The 23,193-nt window shown below is 42.0% G+C and overlaps 1 protein-coding gene across 31 annotated transcripts in view; it reads left to right on the forward strand.

Annotated features, from left to right (window-relative positions):
• The window catches only part of celf4 (CUGBP, Elav-like family member 4), an 80,663-nt gene that overhangs the window by 20,883 nt on the left and 36,587 nt on the right, over window positions 1-23,193 (forward strand). For all 31 annotated transcript variants that reach the window (XM_040159267.1, XM_040159287.1, XM_040159273.1 and 28 more), the window contains exon 2: window positions 3,622-3,704. In XM_040159267.1, the coding sequence (XP_040015201.1) occupies window positions 3,622-3,704 (83 nt within the window). The remainder of the gene's footprint in view (window positions 1-3,621; window positions 3,705-23,193) is intronic.

Below are 23,193 nucleotides of genomic sequence, written 5' to 3' on the forward strand. Positions count from 1 at the left end.
GGAACTTCTGCAGTAGTCAAAAGATTGTGGAGTGGCTCAGCTAATTAGGGTTAATAGAAATTATGATTTGGTAAAATAACATAAATATCTCCACATATTTGAAGTTTTGGGAGGAAAACACTAATAGGGTTACAAAATAGAGTAAGGCTTATCTTTAGTATATTTATTGTCACGACAAGTATAAACAAACAGTTATTAAAGGCACAGAACACAACTCCTTACAACCTGAGTCAGTTGTAGTAGATTTTTTTAAGTGTTTTTTAGGCATTTTAGACACAAGATAGTATGCGGTATAGATTTGACTTGAAATGTGGGGAGAGAAAGATGGGGAATGACATGTAACAAAGGTCCATAGCTAAACTCAAACCAGAGATGTTGCGAGCGCATGGTCAGCATTTTAAACTGGTAGGTCAACAGGATGCCCCCAGCTGTAGCAGCTTAACGTCATGCGCTGCATGAGAGTGCATGAAAATTAGTCAGTAAACGAGATAAAATCAAAATAGCTAAAAAAAAAAAATGGCTAGATGGTTGAAAATTACATCTTCTGCCATTCCAAGTGGTAGTAGTATGAATGGAGATCTAGTGAAAAGAAAATAGAGACCCAGCCTAAACATCAACTATTCTAGAATCACTGTGTCTTGTATGAAAAAAGAAATGAAATGTAATTGCTGCCTGGACTGTGTTCCCTGGCAACGTTTTTCCAGGATCAAGTCATAAGGAGGTGGTTGGGTTGGATCAGGGCGAAGCTGCAAAAAAAAAGTGTGTTGATTAAGGTTATTAAAAGATCGTGGCTTTCGTTACATGTCAGCTCAGTAAACATGTTTTGTCCCTTGCTTCAAGTCACCTTTGCCACTTTTTTAACCCCCGAACTGTAACTCTAAACCTTTTTCTGCATTAAAACTAAGACCACAATCTTTTTCTAATCTTAACAAAGTGCTGTCAGTTCCTACACCTAAACATGAAAACATTTAGTCATGCTTTAGTGGCTACAAGCAGATATTACATGGCAACAATGGATATTGTAGAAAAAGTAAATGAAATACGTTGTGTATGAAGGGATACTTCAGCCCATATGTACGTGGGGGTGCATCAGGCAAAAAAAGTTGGGAACCACTGGATTAACCTAACCAGTATCCATACCAAGGCGAGACATGGCAGGCAAAAACATTGTCTGCATCATGTCATCACAGGTATCGTTTTAAAGATCAGTGTCATCAGATCCAAACACTTTTCTGTATACAGTGGTTGCCAATAAAAATGTGTGGAATTTTACAATAAATATCTTTAGAGGCCGTTTTCTCAAGATGAGTTTTTACTCAGGCTCTGAGCCAGAAATCTCCACTTCAGAAGCACCTACATACACTAAACTTTCCCATTTTATTCCTATCTCTATTCTAAAGGTTTTTACAGAGGGGTTTGTTCATAGCCTGTCATAGCCATATCATTCATAGCCTGATTTATATGACATTTTATTCCCCAAAACATGGCGAAAAATTTATTTTTTATGGGTGTTGACAGTATTTTCTGATTTATGGGCTGATAAAAAGAGATCTCTTTCCCCTCTGGAAAAACCTTTGGCTCTAATATGTCGACAAAATGAAACAAGAACTTTGAACCTGGCTTAATCCAGTGTTCACATTTCTGTTCTGTTCATATTTAATTAGATGATGCCTCACTTGCATATTCAAACACACATTTTCAGAAAACTTGTAATACAAAAAAATAATTGTCTTAATTTAAGTAATCAACTGGGGAAGTTTCATGGTGATATCTATTAGATAACATTTTTACTCTATTCACCTGTAGTGTCTTGTCTCAGATACCTGCATTAAAATGTTGCTTACACTCTCATGCATCATTAGTAATCAATGCAAATATGTAATATTAGAATAGAACAATGACATTCTTCTGCATACTGAATTACTTAACATTTAGAGTGTTTTTACATTGTGCTATTGCTGGATCTGAATACTTCCTCCACCCCTGAATATACCAGATGAAGTGGGTGCCTACGCTCCAAACGTGTGATTGAGTGTCAGGCCTGTGAATCAGAGGCTCGTGTGTGTGTTTCCTGTGGGACGGACCCGGCATGTAGCGTTAACATGACAGGCCCGGAGAGGATGAAGAGGTAGCCAAGCTGTCAGTGGCCAGCTCCCACTTCGCCTAATGAGAGGGAGGCCCGTTAATTAAAAACACCAACAGGCGGAGCTCCCCAGTGTCCCGCCATCAGGACGACCTAGGGTTAAAGACACGGAGCTGAGAGGATGAGAGGCATGCTGCTTCTACATACAGTACATAGTGCTGCCCTCAACAATAAATAGCCTCCAGTATGCAAAAAGAACAAAGTGAACTACAACAGGGAAGAGCTATAAGAGGGGGGTGCTTTTTATAAATTGCACTGTTTGTGTTTTTGGGGGGAGGGGTCTATGATAATCTTCTAATGCTCAGTCCTTGATGTTCTCAGAACAAACCGTGGTTCTTTTGTCTTTGCATGTAGACTTCTGTAATTCCAAAAATGACCTCACTGTTCACTAAAAGAACTCATTTTCAAATGCTTCAAATGTCTACTAATATTGTTATCGTTGCGCAAACCCAGAGATTAATCGCCCCTGGTGCACGATTTTTTTTTCTTTCACTGAAGGTAATTGAATACAATTTAAATGAATACTTTTTGCATTTAGCTAATTTTTCCTACAGTCTGCACCAGAGCAAATACGCTAAACACCTGCATATTTAGTATGAGGAAAATAGGCCTGAAATTGAATCACATCACTACAGTGTATATCGTGCAGTTTTCTTTGTAAGTGTTTTATTAAACTGTCAAACACATGAATCATTAGCCTTGATCTGCAGATTGACAGTTTGTCAGCTCTCTGACAGTGGCGTGCGCCTCACTGTCAACAGGGGGTGGCGGGGGAATGGCTTACACGTTCCCCACGGCTTCTTCTTCTTCCTTGCCTCCTGCGTCTCCATCTTCCTTCCACCCCCACATGTCAGCCCAGGTGCTAACAAAACCGAGGATTGTGGGTAGTCTCGGAACATATGGAGCAGAGAGATGGAGAAATGAAGGGTGGAGGGAGGAGAGGGGAGGGAGGGGTGAGAGAGAGGGAAGCTGTCAGGGAGATGTCTGTCGCTGTCACAGCAGCCAGAAGAGTGCAATGGACGAATGGATAACTATTTCAGACTGCCAGGGAGAAAGCGCAGTCAGATTCGATGTGTTTTGCGGGCAGAGTGGCTTTCACGCAACAGAATGCACAAATCTCCGAAGCCACAATTTCATTTCTCTTTCTGCATGAATATGGATGCGTTTGTGTACGCAGAAATGCTCAGTTTGTTCAGTTGCTGAAATGATGTTCGTTGTGCAGAAACACTCGCAGGCACACACATGAACACGAGCGAATTCCCAATCCGGCCATGTAGACAGAGTTTCAGAGCTATGGCTTCAGGTTTACTCTGTGTGTTTCTGTGTGTGCTCGTGTGTGTGTGTGTGTGTGTGTGTTTGTGTGTTTTGTTTTTTTGGCTATTCTCTGATGGTTGGTGCAGCCCCCTCCCCTGGCTGTTTCTCCTTCTCTATCCCCAGTTCACATATCATAATTATCGCTCTCTCTCGCTGTATTTCAGGCTGTGCCTTCCTCACCTACTGTGCCAGAGAGTCAGCCCTGAAAGCCCAGAATGCATTGCATGAGCAGAAGACCCTGCCAGGGGTAAGTCTTACACGAGGAACACCATGTCAACCCAGAAGCAAAATCTTAAAACACACAGAAACAGAGTTGGCATTTTTAACATATAATGGTTCATATTTATTTCAATTCAAAAGGGACCCACCGTCTTTGCCAGGCATGTCATGTACTGTCACTGGCTGTACACCAGACATGAGCACAGCCCTTCTTTCTCTTAAATATCCTCTATCTCTGCCCCCCCACCGTCAAACCCCCCATACCCCCCTTTCACTGCCTCCCTCTCTCTTCACTTTGACAGTCACACACACAAGCCCATAGGGAGAAACCACACACAGCATGGCATCATAGGCATACTATTTATAGTCCTTCCCCCAGTTTGTGTAAATGAGTGTGTGTGTGTGTGTGTGTGTGTGCATACATCCATGTGTGTGGGCAAGTGTGTGAGAGATAGACAGAGAGGGATAAAAAGCGGGTGGGCGGGTGGATGTAGGCTACTTGTACATTTACGCGCACGCTCTGCATTACGCCCCGGACTGGCAACAACACGAGTGTGCATCGTGACAGCACAGCTTCACGACAGTTGCCGTGGATGTCACCACTCGCATGTGCGATGCAGCTGGAAGCAACGCGTGTCCGGTTTTAAAGCTCAGCTCCTATTCATGCATGCTAGAATGAGGGATTTGCTACATTGTCACAGGGAAGATGTAGATATTCAATTGTTAGAGTATGTGTGTGAGAGAGAATTTTTGTATATGTGTATAATAGCTTATATGCATTATGAGCATTTTCTCTAGTTTATACATAATTTAACGGTGACATATTCGTGCGCGAGTGTGCGCGTGCCAGCTTCTGCGATGCGTATCAGTTAGTATGGGCTCTGGTGTGCATGCACCTGAACGCACACGCGTCCGTGCTTGCGTGTTGGCGTGCACGCGAGGGCAGTGTGCGCGCGCGGCGGTGCGTATGCGCGTGGTTGGGAAGTTTTGATGCGTCGCTGTCAGGCCTGGCTCAGTTTGCTCTGTTCGTTTTTAATGACGCCTCCAGGGAAGCTGACAGTCGCCGTGTTGAGCGTGCAGCCTTTGATGTGAGTGATTATGACATCACAGACGTGCAGCGGAGAAGAGCGGAGGAGTGGGGATCCGTGCTCTCCATTTTTTTTTTCACTTCCCAGTGGCATATTTTTCAGAAAGAAAGAGGGAGGGAGAGACAGAGACACACACACACACACACACACAGAGAGAGAGAGAGAGAGTGGAGAGGAGGAGAGATTAAATATTTGGCCAAAACCAGAATGCGATTTTGTGTTCACACAAAATGTGCTGCCGATTGATGTTTTCGCTTTTGTTGCTATTGTTTGACACGGACCACAATATATGGGCACAAAAACGAGCTTTTTTAAGCATTCTGTCTTTACATCTTTAAGGGGAAAAGACTGTATTTTGCTTCATGCGCTACATGGTAACGCATCGACGGCAGAGAAAATTAATCAGCGTTGCGTTCAGCGTTGTTTTAGAAGGAAATGTTAATCAGCAACGTCGGTGCAAGTGGAGGCCAGTCTCAGGTTTGCATTTGATCGAAGATGAGCGTTAAGTAAACAAAGGTAATGCCACAGGACAGACCTAGATGCTCATCACACCCTGAAGCAGTGCATTCAGAGAGGCAGACCAGGAGACTGTCTTTTGTTGCTGGTGGAGATAAAGCCAGCAAAACAGAATAAATGAGTTCATTACAGACAGAGCGAGAACTTGGCCCTGGAAAAGGCAGTGGGACGTTTTATGGCGCATGACTACACTCTCTTTCCTCTGTTTTTTTTTTTTCACCTACCTTCTTCTCTCCCTTCTTCCATCCTCTATCAATCCGCCACTCACAGGCCAACACAACGAGAACCCTGCAAATGAAATCCCTTTTTTTCCCCCTTGAAGCCTCTTTCCCCTTCACTTCGTGTTCTGATGCGTTTTTTTATTGTCAAAGTTGCTCCTTGACCCTTACTTTTAAAAAGTTTTCTGCCATCTTTTTTCTTTTGCTGCCAGGTGAGCCAAGAGAAGAGGGGATTTGGCTTCCTAGTGGAAATGTCCTGTAAGCATGGCTGTAGGCTGTTGGTGTAGCTCAGTACTAAGGACTCTAAGGGCTGTGTGTGTGTGTGTGTGTGTGTGTGTGTGTGTGTGTGTGTGTGTGTGTGTGTGTGTGTGTGTGTGTGTGTGTGTGTGTGTGCGCAACTGAGCGAGTGCTGTGTCAGGAGAGACTTTGAGTAAACAGGCGACAAGCAAAAATACTGATGTTAAAGTGACACTGACATTGAACTACTCACGATAGTTGACAAATTGTTTTCACATCCCTCATTCCATTATAGTGTTAGAAACTACAGGTACACATGCTGATCGACAATAAGTATCTGCTAACGTAATTAAATCAACCATACTGGCACTGAAACCAGTGTTACTGCATTGTTTAAGGACAATAAAAACATTCAAGAGGTGAATTTGAATGATAAACCAATACAATTCAAAGAAAAAACCAGAACTCTCCCTGGAACCATGAATGGATGAACAGGCCTTCTCAGCGCAGGTCCAGGGACCCAAGGGGCTTATGGGGCCCATTATGCAGGAGCCACTGTTAGGAATTACTGTTGTTGCCATTTTATGGTGAAAAGAGGAAATGCTGAGTAAGACGTATGAATGTCTTAATCATGTCTTTTTGTTCTGGATCCCCATCTGAGTCCTTTAATAATGAGAATAAAGTCCAGTCTAATATCATTATATTCTCTCCAACATAATGCAGGTGCACTGTATATATTTTGCAGGTACAGTAAGCCTACATTAACATTTGTAAAGCAAGCTTGCAGCAGAATAGCTCTGTGCTAAGAAAATACAGTATAAAGTGCACCACGAGTTTTCCTACTAGTTACTGTATAAAATCTGTGGAAAGGTGTGTCAGTGTGGATCTGTTCTGGCAAGAATTTTTGAAAAGGATTTGTTCTCCAGCATGAACAAAATACTGACACTTGCAGTTTTCAACCGACTGCAGCACTTTCGAGTTATGGTAAACCTACAATATGTTACAAAAAGATGTAAAACTACCATAAGTGACGTGGCTGTGCCTGTTTCACAATGTGTCCGTTCATGGAAATACACACAAAACACAAGCATGAACATAATCAGTATAATTCAAGATATCACCAGTGACAAAGTTTTCATATTTGAAGTACACAGTTATTGAACTGGTAAAAATGGAAGGGTTTTTATGTGTTTTGTGTTTTTTGTTTTTGTTTTTTGAAGATAGTGACTTGAGACAGGCGTAAAATGGGGCGCGTCCCAAACGTCAGGCCCCAAGCTGCCATACTTGTGATCCTGCACTCCAGTTTCAGATTCATACTACAGCAAGAGGCATTAAAAAGCCTCTATTGATTCTGGCAAAAATCCTCACAAGTGGGAGGATGTGTTTTTGTGTGCGCACGTGTGTGTGTGTACGTGTGTGTACGTGTGGGTCACAGGGTGGAGTTGCAGAGCGCAAGCTAGTACAGGGTGCAAATACCCACCAGCAAATCCTCCCGCACACATATAAATACTTTTACATGCAAAAAATAAAAAATGAAAATAAAAATACAGATCTGGCATTCACTCAAACACACTCAGATATACACTATAGGCCTCAGCACTACCATGTGCCCCCACACAGTGTACAAAAGGAGCATGCACTCTTGAATACTTACCACAATGTTCCAAGTAAAAGAAGAACAATCATGCATATAAATACACACAAGCATGCATGGGTACAAAACATACCGCTGATACTCACAACACATGGACTCACATTCCAAACCCTTCCCTTGTACCGGCAATACAACACCCCTCGTAAACACTTCCATTCAACAACATGATACTCTGATACTCATAGAAAGAGATGGAGAGAAATAGCGAACAAGTAAAGGAGAGAAGGAGCGAGAGAGCGAGAGAGAGAGAGAAATACGGCGTCGATTGACTCGCACTGTAATACTGAGCCAGATGAGAAAATATAGAACACTGTGAATCAATGCATCATTTCAGAGCACTTTCACACACACACACACACACACACACACACACACACACACACACACACACACAATAAAGCACATATACACACAGAGTTTTCAGCCCAGGGGCAAACAAACACCAGAAAAGATGGGGAAGCAAATGAATAGCAGGAGGGAAGAAAGAGGAAGGAGCTGATGAAGGCAGGTTGGAGAGAGTGGGTGGATGGAGGGAGTGGGAGGAGAGGTACAGTGGAGGTGCCTCCATACTGACTGATTTGTGTCTTTTTTCTTTTTTCACCCCTCCACCCCCCCTCCCCAGTTGAGATAATGCCAGGGCAAGAAATCCATAGCATTGATTGGCTCCTGCGACCCAGTTTCATGGCAGCTTTTTCTCAATAAGTCGCCCTCATTGGTCGATAACTGCCAAACTCCCCAGGTGAGGTGGGTGAAAGAGTGTTTGGTTGGGGAGTTTATGATTTGGTTCCCCTATGCATGCACAAGTACAGTAGTTCACTCCTTCTTGTAGATTTAGATTAGTGGTGCAGTGTGCAGCAGGCATAGCTGCACGTCCAAATGAATAATGCTGCAGGCCCTCGAGCTACAACATCCCCTTCTTCTCCCCATGCCATCACCTCATCAACTATCCTAATCACCCTTATTGAAAAAGAAAACCGTTTGCCACATAACGCACTCCAATTAATGAATCCACAGTCATTGACTGAATGCTGGAGTGATGCACAAGCAAGTTTTAGCCCAAACCGACACAGCATCAATTCACGTATGCGCTTCACAAAAACACACAGTTTTGTAAACTCATACACCCAATGAGCAGCTTATTTCAGTCTTGCATACCTAACAGTAGAAAGAAAGACTAGCAGGCACTAACAGTAGTCAGTAAAACAAAAGAATAAACAGTATCCAGTGTCCAAAGCGGAGCAAAGCTTTTAAGTGAGGCAGTGTGCAGCATGAATCTGACAGGGCATAAGCCTGTAATAAAAATTTCACTTGAGTCTCCACAACAGACAGTAGAAAGGCAAAGACTTTCTGTAAGTACTGTTTGTAATAAATTCTGTTTGTTATGAAAACTAATAATAGTTAATTAATTTTCTTTTGTTTTTTCTTCTAACAGCCTATAGAAGGCTATGGTTGGATCGCATAAAATATTTGGCCCTGTCCGCATTCTTTTCTGTACTTTTGGTCTGGGGCTTTTCTCAGCTTGGGTTTCGCCCCCCAATTCCAGTCAGGGGCATCTTAATGCTGGAGCATGCAACAGTATTATAGACAATTGTGTGATTCCAACTTTGTTGCAACAGTTGGGGAAAAGTCCTTTCCTTTTTAAACAGTGACTGTGCCCCTCATGCACCAAGCCAGGTCCATAAAACTGGTTTTACCAGTTTGGTGTTAGAAGATTTGACTGCACAGATCCCTGACCTCAACCCCACCTTTGGGAAGACTTGCAAGTCAATGAAAGTCAGCCAGGCTTTATAGCCAAACATCAGTGGCCTTCCTCACTAATGCTCTTGTGGCTGAATGGGAGCAAATCCCAACAGCCGGTTTCCAAAATCTTGTGAAAAGCCTTCAGAGAAGAGTGGAAGCTGTCATATCCGCAGATTAGCACCCAGGGTTTTGGTCTGATTGATTAAATGATTGATTTATAGCCCTGTAACACATGGTGCCCAGGCCATATGGGCTTAAGATGTCAGTTTAATCCAACTGAAGTGCTCGTTGGACAGTTGAATAGCATTAAAACCCCCACACTTTTCCAGTGTCAGAATTCGGGGGCTCGTAACTGCCAAGTTCTTTAACGTTCCATAACCCACAATCTGACATTCATGCCCACTTCATGGTGTGGGTGAGAAGTCAAATCAGATTTATTTATATAGCCCAACATCACAAATCACAAATTTGCCTCGAGTGGCTTTACAATCTGCACCACTCTCTGTGCTTAGATCCTTGAATCAGATAAGGAAAAACTCCCCCAAAAAACCTCTAACAGTTAAAAAAAAACCTTTAATGGAAAAAAAAGAAGAAGGCACACAAGGTTTGAGCTGCTCTCTCAAGTTCTCTTTCATTCTTCATACAACTGATTCCGTTACTTTTGTGTGTACAGACGAGAGCAACACTATGAATAACTTTGTGGAAAGACTGACTGAAAGTGTACAATCTGAATTAATCTGAATGATTAATGTGTGTTGCCCCACTCTACGATGGCCACCTTTTCACTGGTCATTCTGAACAGCTATAAGCACTTTGCCTTCCAATGTGGTCGGACAACACATCATATGATCTAGGCTATTTCAAACACAATACCCCCCCACTTTTACAAGACCCTAGACAGCAACAACAACCAATACGACCCCCTGGCAAATCATAAAATACAAATCCCCACATTCAAAAAGAGGATATTTAATATGTCCACTTTATGAGATGTTCAGCAATCACATATGGGTGTAGTGTATAGGTGTCCACATACTTTTGTCCATACAGTGTTGATTTGGTTAAAACCTTTCAAGGAGTGAGGCATGAATAATGCCATAATTTTAACAAAGATCATTACAAGCCTACACACCATCTTTTGTCATATAAAGTCTGAATGCTCCCATTATCATTGGGCTCTAGGCCCGATGTTACAACCTCCCATTGCCAAGTGGAATTTGAGCAGATTGTACAAATGGGAAAGATTCATCTGTCTGGAGGCAGTAGTTTACTTTAGTCTAGGAATCCAACTAATTTCAGAAATGATGCACGCTGCCCGCTGGATCAATAGATTGATGCTTCATATGACAAATTACACACCTTTATACTACAGAGCAATATTGTAGGGCATGCAGTGTCACAGTAGTAACCCCGTTTTTGATGTTAATTTCATTTAAAAAAAAGAGAGTTTGAAGTTTTGGCCAGGAATCCCCTAGTGTAACTATCCAAAAATAATAAATTAGAAAAATGCCATGTTATCACTCCCGTTTTTGGTAAAATGGTGATGAAATCATGGTTATTATAATTTCAAATAACACACATTCCCCCCTTTTAAATAAATTAACTACAAATTGTTGCTGACAGAAAAGACGAAGTCCTCTGCCAGCAGCCCAGCAAAGTGTGATATGCTCTCTGAAGGAATGGATTGAACTGTCTGAGCAATTCAAAACACCTCTGGCAAGTTCCATTATTGGGGAATCCAAATGTCTTTGTATTTGCTCTAAAAACATGTCCCCACTTCAGAAATTTCAGAGGTGCCATAGCTCTTTTCAGCATCTATTGCTGGCCCAAGCTATTGTCACAGTCTGAAATCAACTTGTCCCTTTCTTGAGTTTGTATCGATCCACAAAAGCATAGCCTTACAGCACAAAGACGAGTCTTCATCCTCAGTAGCCCACTCCACTGAGCATTTACAAGTTATAATGTCACTACTGGCACTCTTCCATGTATGCACCAGCATGGAAAATGGCAAAAAAAAAAAAAAAAAAAGTCATTTACAGGCATAGTTTCTTCATTCTTTTGTAAAAAAAAAAAAAAAAGAAAGAAATTTGGTAGAAACTTCTCTGATTCCCAGGTTATTTTTTGAGTGATGTCAAACCATCCATACAATTCTTGATTATTGCAGTTGTTTATGAAACAAACAACCCCAATGTGGCTATGGCTGTCGCTGCAGAGAGGAGAGAAGCATGGGCTGCTGCAGCTGGAGCTATTTCTCAAAAAACAATCTTTAATAGTATCCTAGCTAGTGTGCACCTGGGCTTCAGCCCTGGTTGTGTGTATAGTTCACATATTTAAGAATATGCTGGTTGTTATAGTTTTACCTCCTGCTGCTGCTGCTGCTACATTGAGTCCAACTGACTCCAGCTTCTTTGAAACATCCATAGTCCAGAGTTTTGTCTTTCTGAATAGCTGTGTGTCACACTGCTATATCGCCTTGTCTTTTTCATGGTCTGAAGCCCCCACACACATACACTACAGCATGTCTTTTCCTCAACAGTAAGTGCAGTGTTGTCTGATCTTTTTATTGTAGCCTGTTCAATTAATTTACCGTGCACATTAAACGTTGAGGAACAGAGAACAGATAACCGAAAATAATAAAATGCAATAAATCAGTCACACCTACAATATGATTTATCTATTCGAGTGATATTTTATTGATCGTTGGAGAATATTATGATCCATACTGTGTACCTTTTCTTTCTGTCATTTTTTTTTAGCGCAGCTCAACTTCTCTGCTCTACTCGCATGTCTCTCCTGCAGTTGTCAGTGCAGGACAGGGCAGAGGCTTTGAAACACCAGAGCACATTTTCATTCAGTTATTTCATTATTCCCTGAGGCTTTACAGGCCTCTTTTAGCTATCTTTCTATATTACTCGGAAGTTCTTTCTATTAATCAAAGGTTTCCAGATTTTTAAGTGAAGAGTTACAGTTCAGACAATCTAGTGTGAAATTAGTTCATTGAAAAAACCTGACTATAAAGCTCAGCAACACAAGTGATTTTATTAGAAGTCTCTTTAAGATACTCTGTAGAAGCAATGAACATTAGGTATCACTTATTTTCCAAAAAGGTTTTATAGAACTTTGGAATAAAACTGTTCATGTGTTTCAAAATTGATGCTAAAGTTGCTTTCTAGATGTAATACTGCTTCTTTGGCAGCAGTTTAAAGTGCCACCTTGGTTTAATGCTATATAACAAATAAATTAATTCACAATGACTGCAGAAAAAAAACAAATCACAACCCCAGTTTGAACAAGGGCTTTTATAATGAGAATAACTAAAAGAAAAATCATTGTGTCAGTTCAAAGCAAAGGGCAATTATCATGCAATGCTTGCATTGCTGTTTTCTCTGTCTTCTTTCATCATAACCCTGATGGCAGAAACTATTCGAGGAATGTATAAGTGATTACAGAAGAGCTAACGGTGTAGCAAAGTAGGGATATATAGGGAATGATTAGAAGACATTGAGACAAAGCAGGTTAGGGGTAGAAACAGTAGCCATTGATTTTGTTGCTGGCATGAACATCTTTAAAACTGGGACCCAGTGGTGAGCCACCTTGCAATATTAATGTTGTTTTCCTACTTCTTAAAGGTTTTGTAAAGCAGAAACTAACCCCACAGTTTTCACAAAGAGGTTTTACTCTTCTTTAAATACAATTCTCATGCTCAACAGTAATGTGCCAAGAAAAACCACAACCCATTTTATTTTGTGACCTTCACAACCTCACCTTCTCTGTAGGCTTTGGAATATATAATACAGCAATTTCAATTTCTTCATTTGGCCCATATCATCTGATATGTTCGACAGAGTGGGAAGTGGTGCTCGCAAATCTTATTCCAGACCCCGCTGTAGCAGCTGGCGAGCTGGTGGCCGGCAGATGTGATAATGACACAAGGCACCAGCTGAGGGGGTATAGCGGGCCACGACTCAGGCAGCTTTTAATAATTGATGACGGCCAAGGCCCCGGATTGGCTTGTAATTGCATTACAGGTCACTTCTCAATAGCAATTTGTGAAAGTTGTGGTGATGTGTGCCGGGTGGCAAATCAATAGGCACTGTCCAGAGATGTAGTCTTTCCCTCTCTCTCGCTCTCTCTCTCGCTCTCTCTCTCACTCTCTCACGCTTGCTATCTTTCTGTTTTTATGAAGGGAAGAAGTCTGGTGGAAACATTTTCTTTCAGTGTTCTGTAACACAGCAACACTGTGGGGAGTCTTTCCTTCAATATCAGATCAACACTTCTACACATTAATGTCAGTTTACCATTCATGGGCAGCACTCGGGTGATGTTATGCTAGTAGCAGCTAATATAGCTTCAAGCCTCTATCCTGCAGCAGAGATGAGGAGCGGGCTTCAGAGGTCTGGTTAGCTCCATTCCCCCCGACTCCACACTCCCAGGTTTTTTAAGTTTTGAAAACCTGTAGTCTTCAGACCCTGACTCAAGTGACATCATTTCAGGCAATTAACCTGCTTCCACTAGAGCCACAAAAGGCTTTATACATTTATATTCACATGTGCAGTAGTACCCCCAAGCCCTTTCTTGTGTAAAATTGCTGGAGTTTCCCTTTAATGTTTTTTCTCATAAAGTCAAAAAGACCTGTGGCTCTGAAGAAGCTTTGTCAGGTCGGAGAAAATAACCCCTAGTGACATCATCATGGTTTATCTCAGCTTGAGCTTGGAGACTACAAATTTATAAGAGAAACCCTGTATTACAAACTGGGGTCGTGTGATTTGACGGATGTTTACCAGGGAGGGAAGGTCTTTCAAAGTGGCTCTCTTGATTTGCATTATGAGAATATAGGATTCAAGGGTAGGTTTTTTTTTTTTTAATCTTGACCCATACAATGGACATCTGGAATCTGGATATCTCAGCCTGTCCTGTATCGATTTTGACCATTGTGTTTTTTGTGTTTCTTGTGAGTCCTCCAACTTTTTGGAAGTGCAGTACTAAATCACTGGAGTGCCCTTTTCAAATAACAATATGTGGCTGACACATACTGTCAGTGAGTGAAAGACAGCCTCAGGTTCAGAAGGTTAAAATAACACAAGAGCTCAGATCCGGCCTCATCGCAATGCACAGTGTGTTTTATGGTCCACTGTAGTATAGGCTCTGATCCCTGTGCCCCCTCTGGCTCCCCGGCTGTACTCATTCTCATGGAAGTTATTTACTCTTCTAGCCACAGACTCCCTCCCCTGACAGACTCACATACAAACCCACACTATCTACTTCCCTTCTCTTTCTCATTTCTTGCTCCCTTTGTTGATGTCTCACCCACTTTGACATGTAAACTATCACCGTGTCATCTTGCTGCATCTGGTGTCCTTTCTTTGTCTCTATGTGTCTGTCTCCCTCTTTCTGTCTCCCTCTCTCCCCTTTCCTCCTCCTGCTCCCCCTGCTTTGGTGTGGAGAGGAGTAGAGGAGAGAAGAGTGGAGGAGACAGTAGATTTTGCATGCTCTAAATACAGCCTCTACATGTGTGGGGTGCTGTCATTAAAGGAGAGAAGGGACAGGGGATGGTTCAGTTCTTCTGTGATAGTGAATGTGTGTGTGTGTGCAACTGTTTGCCGATGTGACCGAGGGTGCATTAATTCTAGCAAACATCAAAGATGCTCCCTCATCCATCTTTCTGTCTTTCCTCTCATTCTCTTTCTCCCTCCCTCTTTCACTCTCTTTAATCCTCCTTTTAGCATCATTTTGTCTGCATTGCCTTTTTTTTTTTTTTTTACGTTATACTCTGCCTTTGCTTGCCTGTCTGTTTTGGTGTGTCTCACCTCTCTTGCATGTGCTTGGCGGGGTGTGACAGCATTGAGAAGTCACCAAAGAGGTAAATGATGATAGGCCATCCATCATACTTTATGGACTCTGTATGGTGCTGCCGAGGAGAGTGGCTGCACTGTGCAGTAACTCAGAACACTCTGTCCCTCCATATAACCTAGCAGGGGCTCTGCTGCTCGCCTCGCCTCTGCTAGGTGAGTGTTTATGTGTGCGAGACACAGGAAGCGCGTTGGTCTGACTCACCGACTTAAGCGTTTCTCTGTGTGTGTGTGTGTGTGTTTGTGATTCACTGTGTATGTGCAAGCGTGTGTGTGGATGAGTTGTGGGGGGGGGCAGAAAAAGTGTTTGTCCACACTGCACTGCAAGACTGTGTGCAACAGGCTTTCAGTGTGTGTGTGTGTGTGTGTGTTTGTGAGTGTATTAGAGAGAGAGAGACAGAGAGAATTTTTTTCTGTATGTTTATTGTGTTTGTGAAAAGCAAAACTTGAACATTTCTAATCTTTCTGTATGTCTTTTCATTCTTCTTCTCATATTAATGTAAATGTCTTTCTGAAAAGATAAGTTTGGACCTTTTTAAAGTGTATGTTAACGTATGTTGAGATATTGGTCACTCCTCTACATACTGGCCCTGAAGTGCTCTCTTCACACATGAATCTGCACTGAACACACAGGTGCAAATTGGCTTTTAAGTACAATATTCCATCTTTTTGCCCGCTGTACTTTGTTTCCTTGCTGAGCTGTGGTGGAGAGACACTATTGGATCCCATGTAGGTTTGTTGCTGGGACACAGCACTGACAACAAACCTACACACAACTACCAGGAGAAATACTTTGTTTGTCTCCTATTTTTCTCAGAGTGTAGTCATGTTAGGAAGGGACTAATAACTCTCTCAACACACATGTGGTATGTGAGTATTGTTTTAAGACAGACTTGAAAAGCTGGATGGCTTACAACCATCTAAAATCTTTATATCCTTCTCACTCTCTTACAGCCTCTCCTGCAACCTTTTTGGTTTCTATCCGTCTCTCCTCTCTCTCTCTCCATCCTTCTCCTCCCATAACCCTCTCTCTCTTTCTTTTGTCACCTTTCCACATGGAAGAACAATTGTTCAGACAGAGTTCACTCTGTCTCTCTCTCTACTTCTCTCTATACCCTCTTCTCCCACACTTCCTCTCCTTGCTACCGCTCTCTTAGATCCAGAGGGAATCACACTGTCTGAACCAAATGTGCCACAAACTTGTCAGATGATGTTTGTTTTGCACCCCTTTCCCATACTTCCCTTTCAGTGTGTGTGATTTTTAACTCTGTCTACATATTTGACAAAGTGCTTTGACATGCGTCGCGCTCACACGTCAACAGAATGAAAATTTGTAGTGTCATTATTGAAGTAGGAATCTGCAAAGGGGGAAAAGAGCGGCGGCCAGACTGAGTCACAAGGTTTGTGTGATACTAAAATTTGTATGTTCAGACAACTTCTTAGCATATACAGTGAAGACTATAAGTAAACAACCTTTCCACTGAGGCTAAGGGACTGAACAGCTGCATTCTTGCCACCAAAAAGTGTGACAGAACTCCACAGAGGAACAAACTACCTACCCAAGAAAATGTAGCACAAACTCTAGCACCATTTTACTAGAACATTAGTTGCCTGCTGAATAACTAGTACTTTTTAGAGACATGCCTGAAGACAGATTCCAGATGTTACTTGGCTTATTAAAGTGTCACTGAGGCCAACTCCCAGGGTCCCAGTTCCTGTGGATTTGATGGCACTCAGAAGCGTTGGAGTCGCGTTAGCAGTTAGCAAAAGAGTCTACTGGGGGACCAGGATCTGATATCTTAGACCCACAATTAAGTTTTTTAGCACAGTTCAGCTTCTAGTTCAGATTCTTAGTTTCTGTTCAGATCTTGTTTGTTCTAATTTAAACAATCCAGTAGCTTGATCAACTAATACGTATGATGTAAAGCTAAATCCTGCAGGTACAGAGAACATGGCCCTCCAAAGGCAGTTCAGTATCTGCTTTTAGTTTTTTTTTCAGATAAAAGATCAATGGGGGACAGGACAAAAGGATGGAAAGAAGAAGAGCAGGGCAACAGAAACTAAGCAAGAAGGACACTTAGAAGGGTAAGCCTGCCGAGGAGCATTGCAACGCACCTCTGGCAATTCCACACTGTAAGTGCACCTCTAAAACTCATCCCAAACTTTGGCAAGATGTGGCACCTGCACCGGCATCCTTTATGAATGTCACACCCCGTGAGAGGAAAATGATTACATTGCAAAGAAGACAGGGGGGCGGAACAGACGGGGGTGGGAGAAAGAGAGAGAAGAAAAATTACTTTGATGGATTATGCCCCTCATGGGACAACCTTGTAACGTTTTTGGACAGGATTCTAACTCGCCCAAATTCTCTGTTACAGCAGTGATTTTCTTTTTTCTTACGTCTCCTTTTGTCATCCCAGACGTGCACAGGCTGTGACAACTGCGCCAGCGCTGATACCTAATGATACCGCTTGCAGGATCTAATTACTACCAGTGATTAAGAGAGTAGACGTGGCTTCTACCACACATGCTGTCTTTGGGTGGGGGAGCTTTTTAATTGGCTTTGCCAAATAAACGATGGCCAAAGATGCATGGACCCAGGCTTCTTAATGGAGTCTTAGTTCTTGGTGGCAAAGAGCGAAGACTTCAGGGCCATTGGCACTCCTTGCACACAGATGGTGCCGCCTGTTCGTGACCGCCGCCTGTTGTTGATCGGTGCATTAAGGGCACCTGTGAAATTAAACAGACAAATGGATTCCCCACAGGCTGCAAAACAGAATATTAGCATTTTATGAAAGATGGCTAAGCTGAGGCATGCATTAACTGCTTTTAATGCTAAAGGGCAGTGCCTTTTGCTGTAGTTAATCAGAGGTTTGGGCCTTTAAAGTTACTCAAGGAAACAAAGATAAGTTTGTAGTAGCGGTATATTCACAGCTGGGTGTTGAAGATGTGGTGCTTGTGCAGTTTTGTTAGCCCTTAAGCACATCTAGACCTTATTAACAACCATGTTCCACAGCAAAGTTGTCTTTGGAAAGGATCCAGTCCAACCAATAATTCATTTACGTTACACTAACACATCCTCCTGGGTAGTAAAGGACTTGAAAGTTCAACATGGCTCTTGCAGGAGCACTTAGTGGTAAGCTACCTAGTGTATATTTTCTCCTTTAATGGTTGCCATGAACAGCTCTCTCTGCACACTAATGATTAAAATGTGTGCTTCTTCACCTCAGCACATTTTTAAAGCCTCTCTGCACACTAATGATTAAAATGTGTGCTTCTTCACCTCAGCACATTTTTAAATTCTAATCTCTAAGATTTTGCGGTAGCTAATCAGAGGCTTGGACCTTTAAAGTTACTCATGGAAACAAAGATTAAGTTTGTAGTAGCGGTGTAGTCACAGCTGGGTGTTGAAGATGTGGTGCTTGTGCAGTTTTGTTAGCCCCTAAGCACATCTAGACCTTATTAACAACCATGTTCCACAGCAAGGTTGTCTTTGGAAAAGATCCAGTCCAACCAATAATTCATTTATGTTATACTAACTCATCCTACTGGATAGTAAAGGACTTGAAAGTTCAACATGGCTCTTGCAGGAGCACTTAGTGGTAAGCTACCTAGTGTATATTTTCTCCTTTAATGGTTGCCATGAACAGCTCTCTCTGCACATTTCATGATTAAAATGTCTGCTTCTTCACCTCAGCACGTATTTAAATTCAAATCTCTTAGATTCCTTCTCATCTTCTTATTGGTTTTGGGGAGACCTATGGTAGTGGGGAAGCATTGCTTTTGTATGCTTACACTGCATTTCCCAATGATCCCTTTTAAACTGTGTCACCAGTACTCTGACTGGACTAACAGCAGCTCCCTTAATCTCAAACAAGTTAACACGCAATTAACTACTGACACTACTAAGGCAAACTCAAAGACTGAATTTAAGATGGATTCAAGAGCAACCATTTCTACAGAGACACGTAATATCTACACTGTATAAATAAATCAAACATGATGACGTGATAACTATTTAATGCTATTATTGCTGCAGACATGCTCCAGCTGCCTCTGACACTTAACCAATAATAACATCACATTAACAAAAGGCATCTGCTGCTTTGTAAGTTTGCCACTGGAGTTACTGTACATTAGTACTTAGCAATACATCTAAATCACTGCATCTCAATCTAGGCACTCGTCCAAAATGATAATATAAGTCAATGTGGACTACAGCTACTAAATGGCAGTTCAGTCTGTCCAAGAGGAAAATATCTGCTTTACTCAGTCACCATCGTGGTTTTTTTTTTTTTCATCTTGTAAGGGCAATACTAATGTTGACTCTTCCTTAAACTCAAAGACAGCTGCTTTCCTATACTTACCTCAAGTGTGGGCTTCTGGGGATAGCACTCTCTTCTCTATCTCCTATCCATCCTTGGTTGCTGCCTCTTTTCATACTAACCACACAGTTGTACTTATATTTGTGCCGTCAGAGAGGATTTTTTTTTTTTTTTAACCAGGAAACAGCTAACCATGCAGGATTGGGGATTGCAAAATCCTGCGAACAGAACTTTGATATACAAATCCTTTTGTTGTGAGCTGTGTGCAGGCAGTGGATCTGGTGAATCAATAGTAATTTAACAGTGAGTTATAGCTGGGTATGTGCTTATACTGGACAGCCTGAGCACAGTATGATTCTGGTGTGCTTACACAATGGTTGCTGAGTCAACAATAATGACACAGCATTTCTTTTCTTTCTTGTCCTCCCCCTTACTGTCTCCCTCTCCCCCTCTTTGGGATTTCTCTGTTATTTTTCTTCTCATGATCTCATTACATCATGACTTAAGGGCTGTATTCATTAAAGTTTAAAAGTACAATGCATTCCAAAGTCACTTGCAGTGGATAACGCAGTCTGTCTCAGGCTGCTCACTCTCTCTATCTCCATGTCCTCACTCCTTCCTGTCTTTTTGTTTTTCTGTGCTGTGCTGAGGACCTGAAAGTGCTAGTCTCTTTCATTTTCTCTGCCTCTCTTTCACCAGTGAGGCGGACCACTGAGAAAATCTGCCAACGTTCGTAGCAGCATACAAGCTGCAGCGCTTTCAACAGAGCCCAGATGTTGAGACTGGCGGTCGACTCTTGACGACAATACTCCTGTTCTGTGATTAAACTTTGAGAAAGTTTTCCTTTCCCTCTGAGGAAGCAGTGCTGACAATGTCTTTTTATATGTGGGAGTAAATGTTTTGGCTCTTTGATTATTGTTTTCCTTTTTTATACCTTGGGCTTTAGCAAAGAATCATTTTACCCCTCAAATGAAAGAACTTGACTCATCAACTGTGGTTAGTTTTTAGAAGATAAGCTTACATAACATGGCCCTGGGAGCAAAAACATGGTAAATAAATCTCTTTAAATGGAGGCTGAGAGAGTATCAAGCTGTGTGCGGTCACAACCTGTGATCTAGCTGAGTGAGACAGTTTCACACATCTTTTCTTCAGTTTTTATACAATAAACCCAGAAATTGAAATCTATACGTATATATGATGATGGTTGTTAACTGTTGCGTTTTGCTAAAACACAAAAATATCCATTTCTTGCCTCTGCTTTACCTTAACACCATAACTTTCATAGGGAGGGGTATATCTTTGTAAATATTAACAACTGCCTGGCAACTGATACTCACCTAATTAAATCCAGAACTATTTGGCCTGTGTGTCTGTTTTTTTCATTTCTTTCCAACTCTTTCAGTGCTTCTCAAAACTGCGGGAATGGTTCTGTCTAATTATGTGGCATCAACTGTCAGTGTTTGGAGAACAGATAGACACACGTGTATCGAGTTATTAATCATTGGATGTCATCTTTGGGCAACACAAAATGCGTGTGGTAATGAATTATTGATATGATCCCGGAGATAACAGTTGCGCTCTAATTGCATGTCATCATTACCAGGTTGAAACCAGTCTCCATGTCCTTTAATGTGATTACACGTTTATAATTGAACTATTATTAGCCTAGTTTATTATTCACAACAGCAAAGCCCACTAATTGGCATGGGTCCACAGCATTTTGTTGCTCATTCTTTTCGTGAAAGGTACGTCTTGAATTTTTTTTTTTTTTTTTTTTTTTTTTTTAATATATGGCTCCGATCTACCCGTTTGAATACTTAAATGACATGAATACTTAAATATGCTGTTTGGAAGAAACAGGTTTTGACTCAGGAACTCAACAAGCCAAATTTTGGTGCAATTTTTTTGCCCAACTTGCAGGATGATGTTTAGTCAAATGGATGATCGGTTGGTCCATGTAGCACTGCAATGACAAAGGTATTGCTGAAAAGTAACTGCAGTAGTTCAATAATTTTTGATGTTGATATTCATGCTCCATGGGGGAAGGGGATCTTAAAATATTTTGGTAACACTTGACCCCCACCATTAGGCCAAAATCTCTACTAGTACACGAAAAATATCTCAATCTTCACTGTGATCTTTGCTTTGAAATATGTTGAAGACATTCATTTCAACTATGACCCACAGTATGATACATACGTGGTAATACATATACGCAATATATGATGAGCGTCAAAACACCTGCACATATTGTTTTCTATGTAAGCCCACAGACTGGTGGCATCTTGCGCATCCTTGCTGAAGAAGCAATTTTATCATATTCGGTCCTTGGATTAGTACATCCAGGCTACTACTTATTCTTATCCAACTACTTATTCTGTCTGTAGGGCAGGTCAAGACTATCCTCAAAAGAAGAACGACAGAATTAGTTGTTTCGGCAAGTGCTCCAAAATGCCACATGTGTGTTCAAGTGACAAAGCCTTCTAGTGGCCATAGTTACGAAAGGAATAACAAAGACATTCAGGTAACGTTATTGTAGAGCGGCAAAGTCCTCCTCGTGAGGAGGTCGGGGGGGAATGGATGGGTCAACTGTTGTCACCATGATGACCAAGCTCCCCTAACCTTAATAAAGTATTTATTTTACCCCAAACCATGATGTTTCCCGGAATCAAACCACATCACTGTGTTCCTAAATCTTACCAAACCAAAACTATAGTACTGCCATATCATTAAACAGATTTATTTCTTAACGGTGTTTTGAAATGGTTTTGGAAGGCACAGACAAATGGTGTTGTTTCGTTGGACGCGCGAGACGTGTCTGTACAGACTGTACAATTGATGCAGCACTACGTGACACGAACTTGATACTCTTTGGAGCTGTAAACTCATCAGCCTCTATGGTGCTGGCAAGGCTTTAGATTGTAGTCATGTTTTTGTCTTATTTCTGGTGTGAAATGAGGATGCAGATATATTATTTCTAGGCACCATTTTCACGACTTTGGTTTCTCTGGAGCGGCTACTCCACAGTCTCATGGGATCCTCTTTGCTATTATTTTCATATATTATAGTAATCCCATTCCGCTCGCTCTTCCCTGGTCTTTAATTCCTTTTTGTCTCCATCAGACCTCACTTGTGTTTTCTTCTTAAGATGTCCTCATCTTCAGCTCTCTTACCTCACTCCAAACCCCCCTCCAGCTCCCCTCTCTATCTCAGTCTCTCTCTCTCTCTCTGGCTCACTAACCACGCACCCTTCCACCCTCCTCGCCATATCTCCCCACCTTTCCCCTCACCCTCCCCACCTCCCCCTCTCTCACACTCCATCACCAGCTTCTTATCTGCCTCTCTCTCTGCATTTGCATCATCCTCACTTTTTCCCTCTCCCTTCCTCTAACTCTTTGCCAACATGAACTCACTTTCTCTGTCTCTCTCCACTCTGTGTGGGTCTCTCTCTCTCTCTGCGTCCCTCTGAGGCATGTTTAATTAAGCGTAGGGCTATGTGTCAGGGAGAGAGGGAGTGAAGGGGAGAGAACTAATGCTATCTGGAGCACCAGGATAGTCTAGGCATGGTCTCCTCCTCCTCTCCTCCCATTTTGTCTTCTCCTCCTCCGCCTCTCACCCTCCCTTTGGCCTGGGCCAACCATAATTACCCTGCTCATTAGCAGAGGACAGAGGTAGGGGGGAGAGGGGAGCCAACAGGGGAGAGAAAGTGGACAAAAGGAGAGGAACAAAAGAGTAGGGGAGGACAGGTGAGAAGGTAGGGGGAACACCTAGGAATTTCCTTTAGGGCCGTGTGTGATGAGAAACGGACAACTGGGCGTTGTCAGGCAAGTCGAAAGATGCCACCTTTGGGATTTTAGTCGATAGGACAGCAGTATCACCCCCTTAAAGAG

Source organism: Xiphias gladius, chromosome 21, assembly GCF_016859285.1.
Source record: "Xiphias gladius isolate SHS-SW01 ecotype Sanya breed wild chromosome 21, ASM1685928v1, whole genome shotgun sequence".
Taxonomy (NCBI): domain Eukaryota; kingdom Metazoa; phylum Chordata; class Actinopteri; order Istiophoriformes; family Xiphiidae; genus Xiphias; species Xiphias gladius.